A 24,022-nucleotide genomic window follows, 5' to 3' on the forward strand; every position below is an offset into this window, starting at 1 on the left:
CTTCATATACTGGTAGAATGTGTTTATAAGACATCTTTTTCTCTTGGCTTTATTGAGAAAATTCTATAGTTTGTAAGATATTTGTTGTTTTCTTTTTCTTCAATTTCTGCAATTTCAACCAATCAATTACGTCCATTGAGGTAAAAAACATTCTGTGCCGTATGAATATGTCCCTTGTTTAAGAAACAGATTGGGTTTATTTACATTTGTGAAGAAAAAAATATACCCTTCCCCCCACTCCTAACCCTAACTAACCCTAAAACAGATAGAAATGCAATAGATCGATACACGGGTCATAATTATGGGTGACAATTTCATATGACACCACTAGAAAAAACTGCCGTTCAAACCGAAAAGATCCGAAGTTTGTATTAGAGAACTGGGGAGAGTGTATGAAAAGGGGTTAGTGTTTTCTTGTGGATAACAAAACTCAAACACCAAAATAAAGAAATTCTGATATTTTTCAAGATAGATGTTGCCTTATACAACATAGTAAAACAAGTTTAGGGTTGCAAGAAAATGATTTCTTAAGTTTCACAGTTAATAAGATTCCTTCCAATGTGTTTTTGTTTGTGTCTTTTTAAATAATCGTTAGAGATAAATGATTTCTCACATAGTTCACAGCGAAATGGCTTTTCTCCAGTGTGACAACGTATATGGATAACAAGATTCGAATTATTCACAAAGGATTTCCCACAGATTTCACACTGGAATGGTTTCTCTCCAGTGTGGATTCTTCTGTGTGCTGCTAAATGACCGTTAGTGATAAAAGATTTTCCACACACATCACAGTGGAATGGTTTCTCTCCACTGTGGATCATTCTATGTGTTTTTAAGAGTCCATTAGTAATGAATGATTTCCCGCACATTTCACAGTTGAACGGTTTCTCTCCGCTGTGTGTTCTTTTGTGACTTGTCAAATAACTATTAGACACAAAAGATTTCGCACACACTTCACACTTGAACGGTTTCTCTCCACTGTGGATCCGTTTGTGACTTGTTAAGTAACTATTATCAACAAAAGATTTCCCGCATATTTCACACTGATAAGGTTTCTCTCCAGTGTGACTACGTTTGTGGATAACAAGATGAGAATTATTAATGAAAGATTTCCCACAGATTTCACAGTGGAATGGTTTTTCTCCACTGTGAATTCTTCTATGTCTGTTTAAATCACTATTATTCACAAAAGATTTCGCACATATTTCACAGCAGTATGGTTGTTCCCCAGTGTGTATACGTTGGTGAACTGTAAGCTTAGAATTAGAGACAAAGGATTCCTCACAAATTTCACAGTGGAAAGGTTTTTCTCCAGTATGTCTACGTATATGGATTGTAAGCTTAGAATTCTCAATGAAAGATTTGCCACAGATTTCACAGTGATAGGGTTTTTCTCCAGTGTGAATTCTCTTGTGAACAATAAGACCAGAATTAACACAGAAGGATTTCCCACAGATTTCACAATGGAATGGTTTTTCTCCAGAGTGTATTCTTTTGTGACTTGTTAAATAATTATTATCAACAAAAGATTTCCCACATATTCCACAGTGAAATGGGTTTTTTCCACTGTGTATTTGTTTATGTGTTTTTAAGAGACCATTAGTGATAAATGATTTCCGACATATTTCACAATGGAAGGGTTTTTCTCCCGTGTGCCTACGCTTGTGGATGACAAGATTCGAATTTTGAGTGAAAAATTTCCCACATATTTCACAGTGAAACAATTTTTCTCCAGTGTGTACTCTGATGTGTGCCGTTAACTTACTGTTTGTGATAAAAGACTTTCCACAGATTTCACAACGACACGGTTTCTCTCCACTGTGGATTCGTTTGTGCCTGTTTAAATCACTTTTATTCACAAAAGATTTCCCACATATTCCACAGTGAAATGGGTTTTTTCCACTGTGTATTTGTTTATGTGTTTTTAAGAGACCATTAGTGATAAATGATTTCCGACATATTTCACAATGGAAGGGTTTTTCTCCCGTGTGCCTACGCTTGTGGATGACAAGATTCGAATTTTGAGTGAAAAATTTCCCACATATTTCACAGTGAAACAATTTTTCTCCAGTGTGTACTCTGATGTGTGCCGTTAACTTACTGTTTGTGATAAAAGACTTTCCACAGATTTCACAACGACACGGTTTCTCTCCACTGTGGATTCGTTTGTGCCTGTTTAAATCACTTTTATTCACAAAAGATTTCCCACACACTTCACACTTGAACGGTTTCTCTCCACTGTGGATCCGTTTGTGACTTGTTAAATTACTCTTAGATACAAAATATTTCCCACACACATCACACTGATAAGGTTTTTCTCCAGTATGCATTCTTCTGTGACTTATTAAATTGCTGTTATATGCAAAAGACTTGCCACAAGCTTCACAATGATACGGCTTTTCCTTATTGTGTATTTCTTTATGACTGAACACTTCATGTTCCGAAGAGAATGTTTTCTTACAAATCTCACAGCAATATTCAGAAATATTTCTATTTACTGATGTCTTTTCGTTAAATGTTTCACTTGCTAAAGGTTTCTCACCACTGATTGTCTGTGTAATTGAGTCTACATTGTTAAAAACAGTTATGTTAGAAGTGTCCAACTCACTAATTTCCTCCATATTAATTCTTGAAGAATTCTTAGAAACTGAGAAATGTCTGCAACTATAATATATTGTGGTTCAGTTTCTCGCTTTGGATACCATGGTCCTATGTTTATGCGTGAGGGAAATATATAATGTACTGTTTACTTACCACTAAAATATTTGTTACTAACTGGATCCTCTCCCAGTGGCACACATACTGTAGGCAAAAACACTTCTATTTCTATGTTAATAAATGCAGATATGGTTAATGTATGTTATACAGGCTAAAACATAGAGAATCCATAAATAACTGGTAACCAACTTTCTGGTGGAAACAGTCTTCTATAACAAGTTGTAATGGTTCACTGCTAGCACAGCTGTAAAGTAAGAAAAGATAGAATGGCATAAGACTGAGGTTGGGTTAAGAAAATGTGAAGCATGTGTGTGTGTACATATGTATGTGCAAGTGTAATCATAATATATCGGGTTTGTTTACTGTCTATAGTAGAATGTGTAACAAAGCTGATAACCAAAAGGTTAATATTTAGTTTAACTCCAGGTCACCAAAACAAAAAACATCCAGTCTAATAGGGGTAAGAAAAAATGTGTAGAAAATGAATACGAAAATAAAAATTTGCACAAATGAAAGGGTGGATGGGGAGATGGCTTTCGGAAAATTCACACAATCTGATTTTTCCCTCATAACTTTCAGGAAAATGGATATCTGTTAATGAAATTCTATAAAAAAAATACCATTCAAATGGCATAGATGATGATTATAAAGAAATCTGTAGGGAAAATCTTTTCCGAAGGGGTGGGGAGAAGACTGTCAGAAAATTCACATGATCCAATATTTTCCCTAACTCGTAGGATCTAGTTTAGCACCCCAGTCACTAAATAAAAAAAGTCTAATAGGTGTAAAAAAATGTGTAGAAAACAAATATGAAAACAAAAAATTGCAGGTATACATATATATATATATATATATATATATATATACACAGGGTGGGGAAGCAAAATTTACAATGTTTTGAGGCAGGGATTGAAAGACAGTGTATGACCAATTAGTTTATTGAAAGTCATGAGAATTTATTTGCCACAAGAAAATTTACATAATAGAAAATGTTTTTATTCTATGTGTCCCCCTTCTTTCTCAATAACTGCCTTCACACGCTTCCTGAAACTTGCACGAGTGTTCCTCAAATATTTGGGAGACAACTTCTCCCATTCTTCTTTAAAAGTATCTTTAAGAGAGTCGACATTGCTGTGTGATGTTCTATTGGTAGCATGTTCTAAAACGCCCCAAATAGCAAAATCCAGAGGGCTAGAAGGCAGCCATAAACATGATTCCAAAAAATTGCTAAAGTTGGATTTGCAGAAATCTTGTATTTTTCAAGCTATGTGGGCTGAAGCACCATCCTGTGTCCATACATAATTGCCATCTGGGTAGTTTGCTTTAAGCCATGGCAATACCTGGTATCTCAGAGTCTTGTAGTAAATATTAACATTGATCTTTTCATCAGCTTTGTAGAATTTTATAAGCATTTTCTTTCCATCGGAAGCCACAACACCAAAAGCCATAACTTGAGCAGGATGTTTTGTTTTGAATGTCCCCTTAACTTCAGCTGTCGATTTTGCGATAAACCTGTCATTTCTGCGGTTCAGAACAGCATCGACAGTGAAGATCTTTTCAGATGAAAAGATCGTTACAATGGAGGACTTTTTCTTGAAACATGTAATAATTTTCTTGCACCTTTCCAATCTCTTTTCCTTCATAGCTGTTGTCAACAAGCGTTTTGGTGTTCTTGTGTAAGATTATAACCTCAAATCATATTTTATTGCATTTCTAATTGTCTTGTTGTCTACCTCAAGTTCAATTGCCATTTTTCTCATGGATTTGGTTGAATCCTTTAGGATTTGGGATTTGAGAGCTTTAATAAAAGCTTTGATACATTTTTTGTTGATTCTTCCACTTCCAGACTTCCTCATAATAGTTTTGCTCATAGTCATTCTATTCTTTACATTATAAACAGTCTTTATGGACACTCCAACTATTCTTGAAATCTCATTTGATGTGATGAGTGCATTCAGAAAATCACACAATCTTTGACTTTTGCTTTTTTGATTACTCATATGGGCAAAAGTTTCTGAAAAGGTAATGATAATAGTGTTAGGTATGATTATGACACCCATATATGTTAGGTTTCAAAACAATTGACTTAGTGCCTGCTGAGAAAAAACAACTTAACGTCCATTGTAAATTTTGCTTCCCCACCCTGCATATAATATAAATAATATATAAATATATGCATATATACATACATGTGTATACTGGCCCCAGACATCTCACTCTGGCTTGTCTCTGGATAATGTCAATAGGGTGGGGAGGGTCTATGAGGTGTCATGAAAGTCTTATTGGACCTAAAACTCTGCACAGGCATTGCTGACCTCTGCTTGATATGTGCTGCTTTTTTCTTCCTTATATATATATTTATCTTATTCTCAGTATATATCTTTATTTTTAGTATATATTTATTTCATTTTTATTTGGAAGTCCTGCGGTAATGGGATGATGGCAAAGCATGCAGACAAGAAGGCTTGGAAGCATGTAGTCAGCGACCTGGATGTAGCTGGTCCGTGCTGGATATAACGTCGTCTCCTTGTCACCCAAGACAGCAGTAAGATTCAGTTGCTACATGGGTGTCTGAACAGCTCCATTTGGAGAGGGCACTGCTCACCCAAAGGCCGGGGAGGTTCTAGAAAAGGTGAACCAAAAATTGCCTGTCTTTCTTTATCTGGTCAGTTTAGCGTGAGTAATGTTCCAGATGATGATTAGAGTGAAAGAGAGAAGTGGGTCAGTTGGCATTCCTTGGTGTCTGAATGTCCACAAGATATATGATGCTATGTTGAGGAAAGCACTTCAGACTTGTTTGTCCAGCATTGAAAATACTACAGTATGGAAAGATTTTTGAGACCAGGTTCTTCAATGTGCTACTGAAACACTGGGATATATTACTGCCAGATACAGAGACTGATCTGATGAAAATGATGGCAACTATTGGTTGTAAAGTGCCAAGCCCACAATGTATTGCTGCACAGAGGACTTTCAGCTGCGCAGAGAAATCTAACACTTGCCCACTATAGCAGTGTAAAATCACTCCTGCAGCAACACTTGGTGGGAGGACCTTGCTCATGATATTCAGGCTGTTGCTGATGCAAATGACAGCAAGAAGCTTTACCATCTTATGAAGCAAGTTTATGGGTCTAAGAGCTCTGCATCAGTTCCTTTGCTTTCAAAGGAGTCTTCTACTCTATTTGCTAAATCAAAAGAAATCACAGGTTGCTGGATTGAACACTCCTCTGAACTCTTAAACCATGAGTCAGTTGTGGATGAAACAGTGATTAATACTATGCAACTTATCATTGGCTCCTTAAATTCCATGCCTTTAATAGATGAGGTAATGAGAGCAAATGTAAACTGAATCTTGGTAGAGCACCTGGAAGGGATGGAATTTATGCTGAGGTCTTGCGATTTGGCAGTGATTACAGTCCCTTCATGAACATAGTGTAGACTGGAGGGATGGTGCAATGCCCAAGGACTGGAAGGATGCAATTATTCTTCCTCTCTATAGAGGAAAAGGAGCCAGAATAATGTGTGGTAACTAGAGGTATTGCTCTACTATCAACTGTTGACAAGGTCCTGGCAAATATTCTTCTTACCCGCCTGAATGGGTGTCTTGTAAATGATGTCCTATTTGAATCTCAATGTGGTTTCCAATCTGGTAGAGGGACAATGGATATGATTTTCACAACAAAACAGATGCCGGAGAAGTGCTATGAGCAGAATATGGATCTTGTCCAAGTATTCATTGATTTAATCTTTGATACTGTAAATAGGACCTTGCTATAGAAAATATTTGGCAAACTTGGATGTCTGGGTCACTTTGTATCTATAATTCATGATGGGAATGAGGCTTGGGTCAATGTTGGTGGTGGCATGGCAGGACCCATTCCTGTAGAGAATGGTATCAAGCAGGGTGACATCCTTGCCCCAACACTTTTTTCTTTGTACTTTGCTGCTGCTTTTACTCATGCTTTTGCTAAGGTTAGCTCTTTGGGAATATATGTCCGGTATTGATCTTCTAGCTGCCTCTTTAATCTGCACCGATTTGCTGCCAATTCAAAAGTTTTCCAGTCTCTTATTTGTGACCTCCTTTATGCAGATGTCTGTGACTTATAGTTCCTAATACAGTGGATGACATGCAAATACTTATGAATCATATTTCTGCTTCTTGCAAATCATTTGGACTCAGAATTAACCTGGAAAAGACTGTTGTAATATTCCAGCCTGCACCAGAAAATCCATAAGTGGAACCAGCTATCTTGGTTGAAGGAACAATACTGAAAGTGGTAGACAAGTTTGTCTACCTGGGCAGCACACTCAGTCGTTCTTGATCCCTGGATGATGAAATATCTTTCAGGCTGCAGAGAGCAACTGATTCCTACTGGTCTCTTCAGTCTCGCATCTGGTCCCAGCATGGTATCACAAGGCAAACAAAAATTGCTGTGTACTGTGCATGTGTACTGACATCACCCCTTTACTCATGGGAGACATGAACTCTTTACAAATGTCATATAAAGGTCCTTGAACGCTTTCATCAGAGATGTCTGAGACACATTCTGAATGTTGGCTGGACCTTAAAAACTCCAGACATACAAGTCCTAAGAAAAGCTGATATCTTGAGTATTGAGGCAATGGTGCACAAGCACCAGTTACGTTGGACTGGACACCTTATTAGAATGAAGGATAGCAGGATCCCTAAACAGATGCTATATGGGGAATTTGTTAGTGGAAAGAGACCCTGGTAGAAACCAAGGCTGTGATTTAAGGACTGTGTCAAGTCCTCATTAGAGGCTTGTGATATGCTGAAGACTGACTGGGAGAACAATGCCTGTTATTGCCACAGATGGAGGAAGCAGGTTAAGGAGGGGGTTGACACCTTTGAAATAGCATGTATTCTTCATGAAGAATTTAAGCATGCTGCTCAAAAGTGTACTGCTAGAGTAGTGAATAGGGAAAGCTTGGTTTGCAATGCTTGCAGTCTTGCATGCCTGTCAAGAGCAGGGCTCATTAACCACCAATAGAGCCACAAATGCAAAATATAAGTTAGTCCTAGAGCATACAATGTTCCTAAAGGTCAGCAAAGGTCTTCCTTGGTCACAAGTGGACGGCCATCATATGTATATATTTTCCCCCACACAAATTTCCTTATAATCGTGATCTATGCCATTTGAAAGATGTTTCAGTAAAATTTCATCAGAACACATCCATTTTTTCCCTCATATTAAGGGAAAAAATCGGATCGTATGAATTTTCTGAAATCCTCTTCTCACCCCTTTGGAAAACATTTTCCCCCAGAAATTTCAGTAATTTTTTTTACCATTTTATAATCAAAATCTATGCTGTTTGAACGGTATATATATCCATTTTCCTGAAAGTTATGAGGGAAAAATCGGATTGTGTGAATTTCCCAAAAGTCCTCTCCCCACCTCCACGTAAATTTTTGTTTTCATATTCATTTTCTACACATTATTTTAAACTTATTAGACAGTTTTTTTTTTGGTGCCCAGAGTTAAACTATATATTAACCAATCAAAATAATAAAAGCCAAATGAAAAGTCAAGAATGACGAGAGAAGTTCTTGGCTTATTTACCTGTCTGCTTAGTGACAAAATATTTTATCAGGACGTTGATAGAACACCAAGTTGCTCTACATAAATATGTACCTTAAACATGTACATTACAATATGTTATTCCCATATATTAATGCTCACCTGAGATAATTACTATAAATGATTACAAATTAGCCAAACTCAGAGTTGGCAGTATTGTTGATAATTTTTCCCTTACTTTAACTCGGTCTTTTTTTTAGGACTAGAAGGATAATCCATCATACTTCTGCAACACCTGTATTTTTCTGAGATATCTTTAGTTAATCATCAAGACTGGTGTGTCTTTCAAACATTACACCTACTGTCTGATGTACAGTGTGAAAATTTTGAGGGAAAGGATACACTCAGTTTCATCTGTTATTCAATCAAAAATTTTTCGGTAAGTAGTACTTATGTCCAACCCATATTTATATATAGTATAAATAATTGTCCTAACTGTTCTATAAAGTCAAGAAAATCTTTGAAAGTAATTTTGCTCAAATATAGCATGCTCTAAAAGTTTGGTCCTAATATAAGGACCATGGTCACTAGACCTCCATTTTTTCCATTTTCTATGGATGTTGCATAAAAGAGAAAATGGTTTGCAGGGGCAAACTTTTTTATGCTGAGAACATTTTCTATGTATAGACAGCTGTGAAAAATGTATATTTTTCATTTGTTATTCTTATTTTCAGATACTCTCCCATGGCTTTCTACCATTCAGTCAAGTCATTCTATTCAGTTCAAGATGCAATAAATTATGCAGAAGAAAACGAGCCTCCTAGTGATATTGTTGAAATTCCTCCACCAGTAAATGAACTGATGAAAAAGACTTTGATATTGAGATTTTATATGATGAGAACAGAGCTCCGACTTTTATCTTGCAGGATGTGCCAGGAAGGGTTGAACTTCATTGGTATGATAATGAAGAACACAACCAAAAGGAAGAAAAAAAAAAAAACTTCAGATTTCTCTTAGAAGAAGACTGTGCCTAAATTTTCAAAATTTGCATCACCAACAACTGATGGAGCAGATGAAAGAATGAACTCAATGAAAGATAAAGTACTTGGTGAGAGACCAGTTGAGATTTTTGAACTTTTCCGTGATAAAGATTTACTAAATGAAATTTGCAGAGAATCTGGCACTTAACCCACACAGAAAAATGTACATGATTTTAGTCTGTCAACAAGCTGTCAGAGAAATTTCATTGGAATCCTACTTTTTCCAGGATACCACAGACTACCAAGTGAACAGCATTATTGGAGTGTGTCTGAAAACCTTGAAACTCTGATTATTCAAAAAAATAATGCCAAAAAACAAATTTCTAAGCATCAAAAGGTTTCTTCATTTCGTTCACAATGAAAATGCAGAAAACAACAAAGATGATAAAGGATTCAAAATTAGACTGCTAGCTGATTGCTCTGAATCAGAAGTTCAAGCAGTTTGGAATATTCTCTAAGAGACTGTCTGTAGATGAACAGATAGTAGGATACTATGGAAGAAGCTCCCTAAAACAATTTATAAGAGGTAAGCCATTAATATTTGCTTCCAAGCAATGGATACTTTGTTGTGCCACTGCTGTTTTCGAATGTTGTAGCTATTGTTTTTGAATGGATTTATATCAAGGAAAGCAAAAAAATCTTACTTCCAATACCAAGAACGATGACAGTCTAGGTTCAAGAGTGGTTAACCCCAATGATCATGAAATTTATGTTGATAACTTTTTCTCAAGTTCTAACCTTATTTGTACAAATGAAGTCCTTAGGAATCAGAATCACGAGTACAGTGCATTCAAATAGAACATCCAGATGTACCCTGAAGGATGACAGGTCTATGAAAAAGGAAAATTGTGGCTCATATGACTACAAATTTGAAGAAAAGTAAGAACTCTTTTTTTTTTAAATGACATGACAACAGTGTTTTCACAATTGCAAGCAATCATCAGTCTGCCACCCCTATTGGGAAAGCTAAGAGATGGTCAACCAGTCATAGAAAGGAAATATTTGTTCCTCAGCCATTTCTCATATCCGAATATAACAAATATATGACTTATCCGAATGTATCGCATCACTGTTACATCTAAGAAGTGGTACTTTAGTCTATTCACAAATTTCCTTGATACTATAATGGTTAATTCCTGGATTGCATATTGTTTTGTGAATGGAAATACTTTGATATTACTAGATTTCAAGAGGTCAGTTACACAAGCTTATTTGGAGTTAGCCTCAGATTCTGATCCCAAAAATTCAGGATGACCAAAGATATTTTCTTCAAAAGTAATACCAGAAATTAGATTTTCTACTACTGGACATATTCTTGATAGAGGGAAGGAAACAAAGAAAACGTGCCTTTTGCAAAAAAAAAAGAGTTTCAAAACAATGTGTAAAACGTGATGTTAGTCTTCATATAGGTGAATATTTCAACAAATGGCATTTGAAGTAATCTGTATTTAGATTGTTCAGAAAAAAATTACTTTTTATTCTTTTTTTTTCAAGTAATATGCATTTCATTTGAATTAATAGATAAATAAAAGTACTTTTTTATTTATATTTTCCTTTTTGAAATCAAGTATTCTATTTTAAAAATCCTGTTTTTTGAACAAAAGTACCCCATATTCCCATGGTCCTAAAAAAAAGGACCAAACTAAAAATGTATTTTCTTCTTAGAATATTGTGATAATATTTTTTATGTATATTTAGAATCAAAGTTGTATGAAAAAAGGATTTTTGGTAATAAATTAAAGAAAAAAAAATTTGGGCACTAATGGGTTATAAACACCAGTAATATGGGTGAAAGGTCCCTTGCAAAATTTAAAACATCTACGCATCCAACCCATGCTAAATCCAAATACATCACCCAGCAAAATAAAAATCACATACCTCTATAGTAAGCAATCCCTCCCCACCAAAAATCCATCATCATAAAAAAGGAAGGATACATGTGTTAACATAGTTCTGGATATAAATATATAGGATAGTCACAACTAAAAGAGCTTTAATCAATCACAGGTGTATTCAGTCATGTTACACTACGACTAAACACTTCTTTGGCTTATATTTCATTCAAAATGAATCTTCATTGGTCACTAGAAAAAACAATAAAAATTTAGCATTAATTCGGTAGCTGGAAAAAGACTCTCAAAGCAAAGTCACATTTTATTTCATTACTATAAGCAATTGAAATAATAAAACAAAAAATATATATTAAATCAGTTATTAACTGATAATACATGACTGATACACAATTTTTATATATACAGGAAAAAGTTTTTTATTCAATTTCTTAAGTAAATTGAGATCATGAAAAAATGGTGACTTTTTTCCTGGACTCCATATAATTATGTGAGGATGCACATTCATGCATGCAGACAGATAGACATTACACATATATCTACAAAAAGTAAGTTGAATTGTGAAAAAATTGCGATGTGTATCAGTATGTATGTGTGCACACCCAACAATTTTTTTCCTTTTCTTTTTACATTAAAATCTGATACAACTGTTTTAGTGAGGAAGCCAACATGTAGGTTTTCCTTTGGGTGTGTTCTGTCTAGTGGTTGCCGCTATAAAGTTCTTAGCTGTAAATGAGTGGTCCTTTGTTACTAGCAGAGGTAGGAGCTCTCTGAACTTTGCCCAGGTTATTCTTATTAAAGCAGCTACACTCTCAACCCTGCTACAGACTTGGTTACCTAGGTAATGGAACTATCAACTACTACTATTTTTTTCCCCTGGCAAGTTATAGAATCTATTTTCTGTACATCTTTGGTGTTTATTGCCCCTGTGCATCTTCCACACACAAAAACTATCTTCCCAAATAATCTTCCTTTGATATTGCAGCACCTCTTATGCGTCCATAGCTTACACTGGGTACATCTTATGGAGTTTCTACCTATGCCTTTTCTATAGATTGAGCAGGGCCATCTACCTGAAGGGATTTGTGGTTTGTCTGCCTTTCTACTTACTAAGACTTTGGTTTTTGTTAGATTGACTCTAAGGCCCTTCGATTCTAGACCTTGCTTTTACACCTGAAACTTCTCTAGTTCTTGTAGTCACTCAGCTATTAGAGTAAAGTCATCAGCAAAGAAGAGCTCCCAGGGGCATCCTGTCTTAAATTCCTCTGTTATTGCCTGGAAGATTATGATGAAGAAGAGGGAGCTGAGGACTGATCCTTGGTGAACCCCTGATTCTTCACTGTACTTGTTGCCAACCCTCACCTTACTGATAGTATCCCTATACTGGGCTTGTACAGCTCTCAACAACCACTCATCTATCCCGTTTCCACATTGACCACCAGATAAGTGATGGAGGACTCTGTCAAAGACTTTCTCCATATCTACGAAAGCCAAGCACTAAGGTTTATTTACATTGTTCCACCACCATGTTACCTTAGGTCAAGATGGGACTTTGTACCAGCCACAGTTCTGGTCAGTAGCCCCCAACAGGTTGTCCTGTAGGAACCTCCAGTTGTCTTCCACAAAAGCTTCAAGTAGCATAGCCAGCAGGGTGGCGTCATTTGAAGGTTAAAACAATGCGAAGCGCATTGTGACCAGCGATGTGTAGCAACATCTGATAGCCTGGTCGGTCACATGATCACGTGATATATGTATATATATATGTACCGGTGTAAGTACCGGATACATTTCAAAAAAGTGTTGTTTTTTTTTTATACATACAGATGTGTGCGTGACTCTGTATGTCTGCACCACCCCGTTTGACAACCGGTGTGTTTACGTCCCCGTAATCTAGCTGTTCGGCAAATTAATAGAATAGAATAAGTTACCAGGCTTAAAAAAAAAACTGGGTTCGATTCATTAGACAAATTCTTCCAGAAACCAAAAGAAAAAGGAATATCTAAACACAAATATATTTGTGCGTGTGAGTTATGTACTCCTGTGTATAGACGTTAAATGATAATGGTATCGTCGACAACCACAGACGTGTGTAAATATGTAAAATTGTATGGAAATAAATAATAAATTTCTAAGTCTATTGGCAAGAAATGTATTAACAACGAGGAAGAAACCTATGTCCAAAACAGAGCAAAAAGCTCATTCACCTCTTTGTATTTCTAAGACTGGAATGCCCTCAATTATCAATACTATTAGTTCAATGAACATTGTGTTGTCGCACCTGCAAATGATCAACAAGTTCGACACTGAATTATAATTTCCTGATATATATATATATATATATATATAGATATAGAAAGGTATATATATATATAATGATTGCAGCCTTATCACTTAAAGATCATTAAATATTGTAATAATTCAAATATAAAAACGATTTTAAACACTGAAAATGTCATTGATGCGTTTGTGTTAGATATATTAAGAATACTTACTTGATATGATTCCATAAGGTGTGAATAAACTGAATTTAGATGGGGCAGTTTCTGAAATTCATTTATATTTAATGACGTTTATACAGAAATATCTAACGTCAGCAAAAATAATTTGTCCAATGAAATATAGTTGGCAAAGAAGTAATTAAATGACTTGTTCCACACACAGCATTAGGGGTTAGCTAGTGGCTCACAGTTTCGTATTCATTTGCACGGCAATATAAATATTTAAAAAACAATCAGAAGGAAAATAATAGAGGAGAGTGAAAAAGAAAAAGTGACTCGAAGAGATAAACTAGTGACAAGGTTAGGGACCAGGTGGTAATGTGGTTCCACGGAAGGAGCAAAGAAGGGAGGAGGAGTGGCATGTGCATATATAGATGTATACGGATGGACAAGAGAATATATCGATGTACACAGATGTATAGAAGTGTGTGTATGTGGTATTTTTGTGGGTTTATATATTTTGAGGTGTGCAAGTGAGGGTAGTGGGTAAGTGTAATCGTATTGAGAGTGGTGAAAGCATGGAAGTAAAGGGGTGGTGGCGGGAGTGTGTGGCTAAAGAGAACGCAAGAGGAACATGGAGAGTGTGGTAGAAGGTGTGGGGGATGTTTTCGCTTTGATTGGCAGATTTTTAAAATAATTTCTTTGTAACTAAACACTTTTAAACTTCGTATACTGGTAGAATGTGTTTATAAAACATCTTTTACTCTTGACTTTCTTGAGAAAATTCTGTAGATTGTAAGCTATTTGTTGTTTAATTTCTTGCATTTCGGCAATTTCAACCAATCAATGACGTCTATTGAGGTGAATACAATTTCTCCGGATCTTTGTCAACAACAATTATAGCAGGAGAGCCTTGCGATACTCCATAAACCATGTACCCAACTTCGATCTTTGATAGAACCAGGATCCGTCCACTGAAACTAGGGAACTTGGGAAACATCCGTTTCCCCAGCGGAGACCACACCCGTTCACCTTCAAGGTAGAGCCACAGATACCTCAACCTCAGCGCATATCTGCACATCAACAACCAAGGCATCCCTAGCTCACCCTTTAACGGTTGTTGGCAGCAAGTAGAGCATTTCACAAGCGGTTTCGAGCCCTACCACAAAAAGAGGAAGAGCTGTCTTTCCAGCTTGTTCAACCACGAATCAGGGCAAGGAATGACAGTTAGGCGGTAGGTGATGACCGATGCAATGAACACATTGGCTACCTCCGCCTTCCCTTTCAGGGTTAGCCACCACCAAGACCAGGCTTTGACTATGTGGGTCACCCTGCTTGATACCTCAGCCCAGTTCTTCTCTATTTGGAGGTCTGGTCCAAATCAAACTCCTAGCAACTTAATCGGACCCTCCGTCCAACATCCCACGACGCTGTCAGGAGGCATCGACTTGCCTCTCCAGGTGCCGACTGACTTTTCACGATTAACTTTTGCTCCTGCCACCATCTCGTAAACCTTAATGGCCTTGCCTACCCTCTGTAGGTAATCCATTTTGGTTACGATGATGGTGATGTCATCCGCATAAGCTGAAACCGACTTTCCACAACCTGGCTGTCTCGGGATGCCGCTCAGTTTTCACAGTAATGGCTCAAGAGCCATTACATACAATACCGGGGAGAGCAGACACCCTTGACGAACCAAGCATTAGATGTTGAACAGCCTTGATAAGAAGCCGTTCACCTGAACTACCGAGTCACTGTTGTCATAAATCTGAATGATCCACCTGAGGAAGCCAAGACCCAGGCCGAACTGTGCCAGAACGGACACCAGGTAGTGATGGTCAACCCTATCAAATGCCTTTGATTGGTCTAAATGGACCAGTGCCCCACCCTTGCCAGAATCACTATTAAACCCCTTTAAAGTGTACTGCATAAGATGGAGATTATCCTGGATGGTTCTGCCGGGAACGGCACATGTCTGTGCCTCCCCGATCAGACCATCCGCGACACAAGTCAATCTTTTCGATAACACTTTGGCCAAAATCTTCAACTCTGCATTTAGCAGAGTGATGGGCTGAAAATTACGGAATCCCCCTTGTCCGGCTCCTTTCTGACAAGCATTACCACTCCCCGGTGCACAGATCTGGGAATAAACCCGTTCTGCTGCCAGTTCACATAGACATTCACCAGCAGGTGCTTGAACAAGTCTGGCATACTCTTATACTACTCATAGGGTAGACCATCCAGTCACGGCGCCCTACCCGCACCGCAGACTGCCATAATCTCAATTACTTCCTTGGGCCTGATCGGCCCTTCACAGCACTCCACATCCAGCCCCGATAGGCGTGGCAGCCCAGCGAGGAAGTCCGTTAGGTCCCCCCTGCTATCCGGTCTGCTGCCCCCACCGAAAAGCTGGGCAAAGTGCTCCTGAAAAGCTTCACACATCTCCTTGGGCTCGTCTATCAACTTACCTTGCTGGTTCATCAAAGATAGGATTGTGGCATCATTACCACATTGGGCTTCCACCACTTGGGCCCATCCTGTGCCTTGATTCCCTCACAACCCACTGCCCTGACAATGCAACCCATGTTTTTGGTTTCACGGTGCTGGTTTAATGCCAGTCTCTTCACCTGAGCCGCAGAATCAGTTTTCATTGCTTCCTCTAAATCCTTAACTAAAGCTGATTCCCTCCTAGCCTCTCTAGCCACTAAATCTATGCTATATCTAATAGACTCAAATTTTATGGCTCGCTTGAGGGCATACCACCATTTATTATTAATAATGGAACCAGTTAATGCCCTCTGAATCAACATCTTAATCTGGTCTCTGTACTCCTTAATTGCCAAAAGGGACGTATTAAGTTTCCAGTAGCCAGAGCCTCTATTATATATCTTATCTATGTCAAGCTTACAGGTGACCATTTTATGATCACTGTAGCTGACCGGGTGAAACTGTGGACACCTAGCTATCTTTCTATCTGCTTTTCTAATTAACACTCTAGGTATAACCTGGAAGATCCATCGCTATTTGACCATGTCAACAATGGAGCGTTCAGAAATTCCAACCTATAAGGATCTGCTAGCTCAAACCTGCTTAGCAGTTCCAGGAAGCCATGACTACCTTTTCTGTCTGTACACGAGCCAACATAATCTACGCGTGCTTCGCAACTAAGGAATGTGATGTACCAAGAAACTTCTCCAGATTCCGAAAATACTTGCTTTGCCCAGTTGGCGTGGGTGTATAAATTGCAACCAGTCTGATAACTTTACCACGACTGAACGTCAAGTCCATGATGACCAACCTACCTTCAGGATCTGAAAAAATTAACTTTTTCTCAGAAACCCAGTTTCTTTTTAACAGGACCAACACCCCATTCCCGCTGGAAGGACTGCTTGGAGAGAAAAAACTCTCATAGCCATCCAACAGCGGGAGCAGATCTCTTGGCCTCCTTGACCGGGTTTCTGTAGCAACAATAACATCCAAATTACGCGACCTGATGTCATTAAGGAAGCAACCTTGCTTCCAGCTTGACTTCAGGTCACGCACATTTATACAACCTACATGAATGCTTAACATTGTTTACCTCTACATCAGTGGTTCGAAGTTCCTTCGTTCTCGCTTTCTTTCTCCTTTTCCCGGGCTCGTGGCATATTTGGACGTAGGCCCTCGTAAATATATGGAGAAAAATCCATTCTGAACGAAAGAAAAATAATACAGAGAGAAAAAAAAACTATCTTTTATCTCTTATTCCTTCAGTCATTATGCTGCAGCCATGCTTGGAGTACCGCTTTGAAGAAATTTTAGTTGAACACATCTTCCTTAGTTCTTTTTAAAGCCAAGTACATACTCTTTTGCCGAACCGCCAGACACACCAACAGTATTTGTCAAGCGGTGATGGGGGGCAAACGCGTGGAGGTGGGTGGTGCTAAATTGGTAAATGGGGCAAAATGAGTAATTTCTGATTTTTCATTATTTGAAATAATTATATTGCAAGTATTGCATCATCCTTGGGAGTAAAAATTGGTCAGCAAAATTGTTCGTTGAATTTAAGAGTTTGAGATATGGTTTCCACCGTTTGAAGAATATTTCTAAAAAATTTCATTGAGTAGGGGACAAACATGTGTAGGAATACCTTCAGAATATTAGCATACAGAAGACAAATTTTTCCTCAACTTTGACCCAATTGTATTTGAGGTTGTTAATAAAATATCTGAATAATTTTTGGGGCATTTAACAATCAAAATTCTTTTCTCTGTTGAATTCCAAGTTAATCTGGTAATTTTCAAATTCCAAAAAATTATATCTAAACTGGAGCAAAATAAGTAATGATTAATTTCAATTTCTTCTCTTAAGGATTTGGTACCACATACTTCAGGCAAAAGGAGCCGTCAGTAGTAGCATTTTGCTTGGCTTGGGTGGTCACTGTAAACTCTTACAAGAGCATCATCCTCACGTTTCCTCTTGTACCATTTATTGTTTCTCCATGTCTAATACTTGGGTAATTGATCCATTAATTTCATATCATGCGCCATTTTCCCATTATCCTCTTTCAATTTGACCTGGATATTAAAATTTTTTGCTGTACTTCTGATCTTTTTGATGTCAAAGGATGGATATTGATGTGTATGATTAATGACTTATAGGCATGTAATATTTTGTTATGCAACCATAATTTCCTATATAAAATACACCTGTGTGTGTGTGTTCGCTTTTCATGCATAAACGGCTGCATGAATTGCTTTCATACTTGGGGTGCATAAATAATTTAACCTTGGATACATAATAGGCTCTTCAGTTTATTTTTTTTTATTAAAAATAAAGGATCTTTACCTTTTGACTGACAGACTTAAAAAATAATTTTTTGTAACTAAACACTTTCAAATTTCGGACACTGATAGAATGTATCATATAAAACATCCTTTACTTTTAGCAGTTTTGAGAAAAACTTATATTTACGAAGTTATTTCACGTTAAAGTTGTCCTATTTCAGTAATTTCAACCAATCAATGACGTGTATTCAGCTGAATAAAATTACTGCTGTTGTTTGTCAACAAGAACTTCTGGCGGTGTATATTTCATTTGTCACAGCATTTTCTTGAACTTGCTGAAGAGCAAAAATCATATCAACAGTATCTCTCCTAGCCTGAAATCTACATTGGATTTCAGGATATATACTGTTTATTACATGCTTATTGATGTGGTTAAGGATCACCCTTGCAAGAATTTTTCCAGCAATGCACAACAAACTTATTTCCTGTGATCATCACATACACTCTTCTAGTTGCATCTTTGAATTGTCAGGGAACAGATTCAGTTTCTCAGATCAAACAGATCAATTTGTGCAGCTTCCTTACAAATCATCTACCATCATGCTTGTACACTTCTATGGGAATACCATCTTGTCCAGGAGCTTTATCATTGAGAAGTTTTTAATAGCAGTACTTATTTCTTCCAAGGAAGGATCTTCCAGAAGTTCCTCAATTATTATAGGCCTCAGAAGGATTTCATTGATTACTTCAGGATCAGTAGTGGATTCATGATTTAATACAGATTTAAAGTGTTCAGCCCTTCTTTTCAGAATTTCATCTTTGCTACCTAAATGTTTTGACCTGTTGTATGAAAGAATAGGTTCCATATCACCCTTTTTTTAACCAAATACACCTTTCATATTGTCATACAATGCTCTCAACTTGTGAGTTAGCAGTCTGTTCCAATTCTTGGGCTTTTCTTGCCCACCAAGAATTTTTCATCTCACAATTTTTTCTGGGTAGTTTTCTTAGTGGAGATGTATAGGGATCTGGGTGATGACGAGTGTTTGCTTGAGATCCATGCTTTGTATCTTTTATGCATAGTTTCTAGGATTTGAAAATCATTCTCATCGAACCAATCTTGATGCTTACGTTTCGTGACTCTTAGAACTTCTTCAGCAGATGATTTGATGCTGTCATGAATATTGTGCGACAAAACTTGCTTTCCTCTATGTTCCCATGTTTGGAATTTAGATGCATTTCAAAATTTGTTATCATTTCTGAATTTTTTAAAGAATATATATCTATTTTCAGAGGTATACTGGATTTCTTTGTATATGGTTTAACAAATACCTTACTGTGAACTATTCTGTGATCTGAGCCAATACATTTGTAATTAGCGCTGTTTTTCATTCTAGACTGTCTTTGCTGTCTTGTAAAGTTCCTATATTCCAATAAACTAAGATTACATGTTTCCTTTATTCTTCTTATTTTATCTCAACTGCAATCAACTGGATGGCTACACGTCTGCAGTTAACACCAAGCTTATTGAAGGCGACACTTTTCTCATCCTGCCTCTGATATCAAAGAAGCAGTGTTACACTTAGATAGGATTGCTTGCCACACAAAGGAGAACATGAATCTTGTAGGTGCCTTTAGATTCTACAAAGAGACAGTCATCATCTTCTGTGCCACCTATGTGTGGGACTGGCTAGGAATTTCCTGCAATACCTATTGCCTTTCCTGTTACCATATCATGTCACCATAGGACTTTCAGCTCGCCTTCAAACTACTCCCACAATGAATTTGTTTTTAAGTGGTTGGGCTTATGTCACTCGTCACACTCTCTCTTTTCCAAATAACCTAGATTTTAGTACATATTAATTCCACAGAAAGGGCTGTCTGGATGCAAGGCTGGTTGTTTAGGAGCACTGAAGATGGTATTTGCTCAGGCTTTAATAACAGATGAAACCCCAACATCTAATACAAGATAAGTGCTCTTTCCAAATCCTTTCCTCCAACTGACAGTGGTACCATCCATTCTTGCCATTTTTGTAATTTTCACCCACCTTTTGATAAATTCACTCAAGGACAGCACCTCCCTTTCCACCCTCTCTTTCCTTTTCAGGTGAAATTTGAAAAGGATGAAGAGGGCTTTACCAAAGAGGAGTGTCTGTCCTCATTCCTTTCCACCAGACAACCTCTTATGTCACTGCTACCAGGCAAAGGAAAACTGCCTTGCCTGGCTGGTTAAAAGAGAGCAGTGGGGCAATCATCATTATAGACATGGAAGACAACTGGATCCATCCCATATGCAACAGCAGCTATTCAACATAAGTACACAAGTTAGCAATGCTCAGACACTGAATGAGTGCATGCAGAATGGTTTTGTTGCTCTGTGAGCACCTTGGACAAGCCTGTCTCACAGCACATCCATGCCTGTAAAGTTTATCTCGAACCGGTAGTGCCCCCCAATAACACTGCCAAGCCAAAGACATCTGGAAATTATCCATAATAGTTCCCAACCAAAAAGTCCTCCAGAACAAACTAGCTAGTTTGTTTTCATCGAGTCTCTCCTAGGATGCTGTCACACTTCCCTACCACTAATCCTCTATATATAGCTAAAGTGGAACATCCATTGATCCTATTGCCCGACTGGTAGAGGACAGTGAGTGCCTGACAACATTCTAGGTGTCAGGCGCTGTCTTGGTCTATCCTTCACCCGGGACTACAGCTCTGGCAGCAATGTCTTTTCTGTTGTATGTTGAAGAAGTGATTAGCAAGTATGACATTCGTGTCCATCTCAGTAATTATGGTGATCTCTTTGAAAATACCATCACATCTCTAAGGCATTGAATATTATAAAAATAATCAATTCCAGCAAATGAGCATGAAGTATATTTGGGGTTAGATATGAAGTTGATCAGTTCCTACATTATAATCACCATAGATACAAAAATCACTGATTTACATGTGCCCCTTGTTCTAACTATATTCTAGTATTTTGTTTTCTGTAATATCACACCTATCTGTAGACAAATATAAATGGGAAGTTTACCAGACTGCAAGTATGACTGATATATGGTTTTTCTTTTAATTTAACACTAAATTTATGTATTATTAACATCAGATAAATCATAGGGGATTCGTCTAGTGCTGTTTCCAACCAGACTATTACTTTAACATACTTCATTATCACTATAACTTGTAGTCATTTGTCTGTTTCTAAAATATCTTCAAAGTAGCCCAATATTTTGTAGGTTCGCTGTGGTATAGTGCCTGCGGGACCAGCTACTTCATTGTGCTTGGTGTTAAAACATGTGAAAGTCATAGACAGGCATTTGTTTTAACACTGATGTATCTGTGTAAAAAGTCTGGCTGCATACACGTTAGCATATGTCAGGTGTATACAATTGACAACACAGTTAATTAAGATTTATTCAGTGAGTTCTATTCAACACATGGAATTAGCAGAATCATTATTAACTTTAGTTTTGGATGATAAAGTTGAACTGAAAAACCCTACAATGAGGTATGAATTGCACGAAGCCATCTTGGGAAGAGCTATCTGAGCGGAAAATTCGTGGATGTATTCAACATCAAACTCATGTTCAGTGTCAAATAGTTGACTGTCGTGGTGGTAACAGATTCGTGTAATAAATTTTGTGTTTATTTTTGTTTCATAATATATATTTTTTCGGATGCAGCCAGACTTTTCACACAGAGGTATGCGTTTTGTTTGTAGACAGGCAAGAGGTGTGGGTACTGAGAGGGGTTGGGTGCTAGTGTGTGGTATGAGTACTGAGTTGAACAGTATATATAATGGTGTGTGTGATGAGGGTACTGAGTTAGGTAGTGTACAGGTGTAGGGGTGGGAGGTGTATGATTTTAGATGAAGAGAGGTGGTAAATTAAGGCCACAAGAAGTAAAGGAATGAAGGGAGAAGACCAATTTTTTGCAGCACTTTGAAAAGCCAGCTTTGGTGACACTTTGGCGTCACTGTTCCTTACTATGAAGGGTACAATTATTATAGGGGTTAAGTATGCAAATTAGGTGTCTGCTATAATTAAATTTAATATGTAAATTTAAGACCAACTTAATTAGAGGGAGTGTCTCCAAATTTGCTCTTTTTTAGTGATCCAATAGTCTAAGTGTTTAGTATCTCTATTAGTTCAATTACCTAGTAATAATTTTTAATAGGTATCACTATAGAATGGAGACAAGCAGTTTGAATATACAAAAACACGTTTTGCTTCATTTTCATATCAAAATATTTTCTGAGGAAAATTATATAGCGGTTCAACAAAAGAGACCAACAGAATAAGTACTAGGCTTACAAAGAATAAGTCCTGGGGTCGATTTTCTCGACTAAAGGCGGTGCTCCAGCATGGCCGCAGTCAAATGACTGAAACAAATAAAAGAGAAAGAGAGAAATCATTTGAAAGTTCTGGATGTGAACTTTATTCTCATATTGTTTTAATTAAAATCTGAGTTACATATCATGTCAGGGTCCTTCAAACACCCTAATATTTCCAAGCATTTATAAAGTTTGTACCATGTTTTATTTTGTTTTAACTGTTGACTGGCTGCCCTCAATCTGGTTCAATGTGCTCAAGTGCCATAACTTGAGTTGTGCTAAAAACCATACTACCAGGAAGAGGAAGGCTCTATTTTGATATAAAAATCAATGGGGATAGGTCAGATAATTGCTATGAAATATAATAGTTAAAATTTCATTGTTAATTTTCACCTAGAAAAGGACATATCATAAGAAAAAAATTTTCTCATGAATTCAATGTGGTCATTGATAATTCTGGCTCTGATATGATAAAAAAAGTGCAAAGTTAGTAAAGAGGGTGGTATACTGATCCTATTTGCCATACTGACATATTCACACATGGCAAGCGGTCAAGCAGAACCAGAATTTCAAGAAATGGATGAATGATTTATTAAGTAAACATATACTTCTACAAACAAATGCACTAAATTGAGTTTAATAAGTCTTCTAGAGCTCAAACTTAGCATGAAATCATTGTATTGAGAATGCTTATTTCCTCTCACTGTTTTGACATGTGGAGAGGCACTAGGCAAACCTAGTAGATATTCTTGCACATGTAAATTTCATTTTTCTTCAAGAAGTATTGGTCAAATTCTGTCAATAAAAGTTATATTGTGCAATGAATATAATTTTGTAGACCATTAAAGTCAGACATGATGTTTTTTCTTCCAATTTTGAATAGTCGGAATAATTTGTCAGTGTTTACATATTCGTTTTGGGTTTTTTTCTCTCTCTCCTACTAACAAGCTTGCAGTAAGTTACAGATGTTGTTAATGCTTAAAGCAAGGAATTAGGTTATACATTTTGTTTGTTTTTTAATGTAGGTCAACATGCAATTTTGAGAAAGTTATCAGGTAGCTGTGGAATGTGCTAGAAACAACAGCTAAATCTCTCTTAAATCACACATCCTTTTGTTTGAAAATATTTTCATTTTTTTTTTTTAATGAAAAGGCTTGTCCCATCACTTTTAAGTGCATAGTGCAAACAAAATTGGCCAAAATTGATCCAGGGGATTGGGGATGGGAAAAAAATCAATCTTTCAAAAAAAAGCTTACCCCCATCATTTCCAAGACCAAGATGCAAAAAAAGAAAATGGAAAAATCCCCGTCAAAATGGAGAAAATCCAACTCACA

General features: G+C 37.1%; 1 protein-coding gene across 3 annotated transcripts; it reads right to left on the reverse strand.

Moving 5' to 3' along the window:
• Window positions 1-239: 239 nt before the first annotated feature.
• LOC115214772 (zinc finger protein 62 homolog) lies at window positions 240-14,211 on the reverse strand. Of its 3 annotated transcripts, XM_036505287.1 has the most exons (4): window positions 13,641-14,211; window positions 11,177-11,382; window positions 2,203-2,962; window positions 240-1,866 (listed from the first exon to the last, which is right to left on the reverse strand). In XM_036505287.1, exons 3-4 carry the CDS (start codon window positions 2,619-2,621, stop codon window positions 528-530), a joined length of 1,758 nt encoding a protein of 585 aa, XP_036361180.1. In that variant the 5' UTR covers window positions 2,622-2,962; window positions 11,177-11,382; window positions 13,641-14,211; the 3' UTR covers window positions 240-527. The 3 variants fall into 3 exon arrangements, with proteins under 3 accessions (XP_036361180.1, XP_036361179.1, XP_029639662.1); XM_036505286.1 differs by having other exon boundaries at window positions 240-2,962; XM_029783802.2 differs by lacking the exon at window positions 11,177-11,382 and having other exon boundaries at window positions 240-2,962.
• Window positions 14,212-24,022: the final 9,811 nt, after the last annotated feature.

Source organism: Octopus sinensis, linkage group LG8, assembly GCF_006345805.1.
Source record: "Octopus sinensis linkage group LG8, ASM634580v1, whole genome shotgun sequence".
NCBI classification, from domain to species: domain Eukaryota; kingdom Metazoa; phylum Mollusca; class Cephalopoda; order Octopoda; family Octopodidae; genus Octopus; species Octopus sinensis.

What these genes read in the sequence shown, in the direction of transcription:
- LOC115214772 (XM_029783802.2), bottom strand. Translation starts at nt 2,621, where the DNA reads ATGGAGGAAATTAGTGAGTTGGACACTTCTAACATAACTGTTTTTAAC.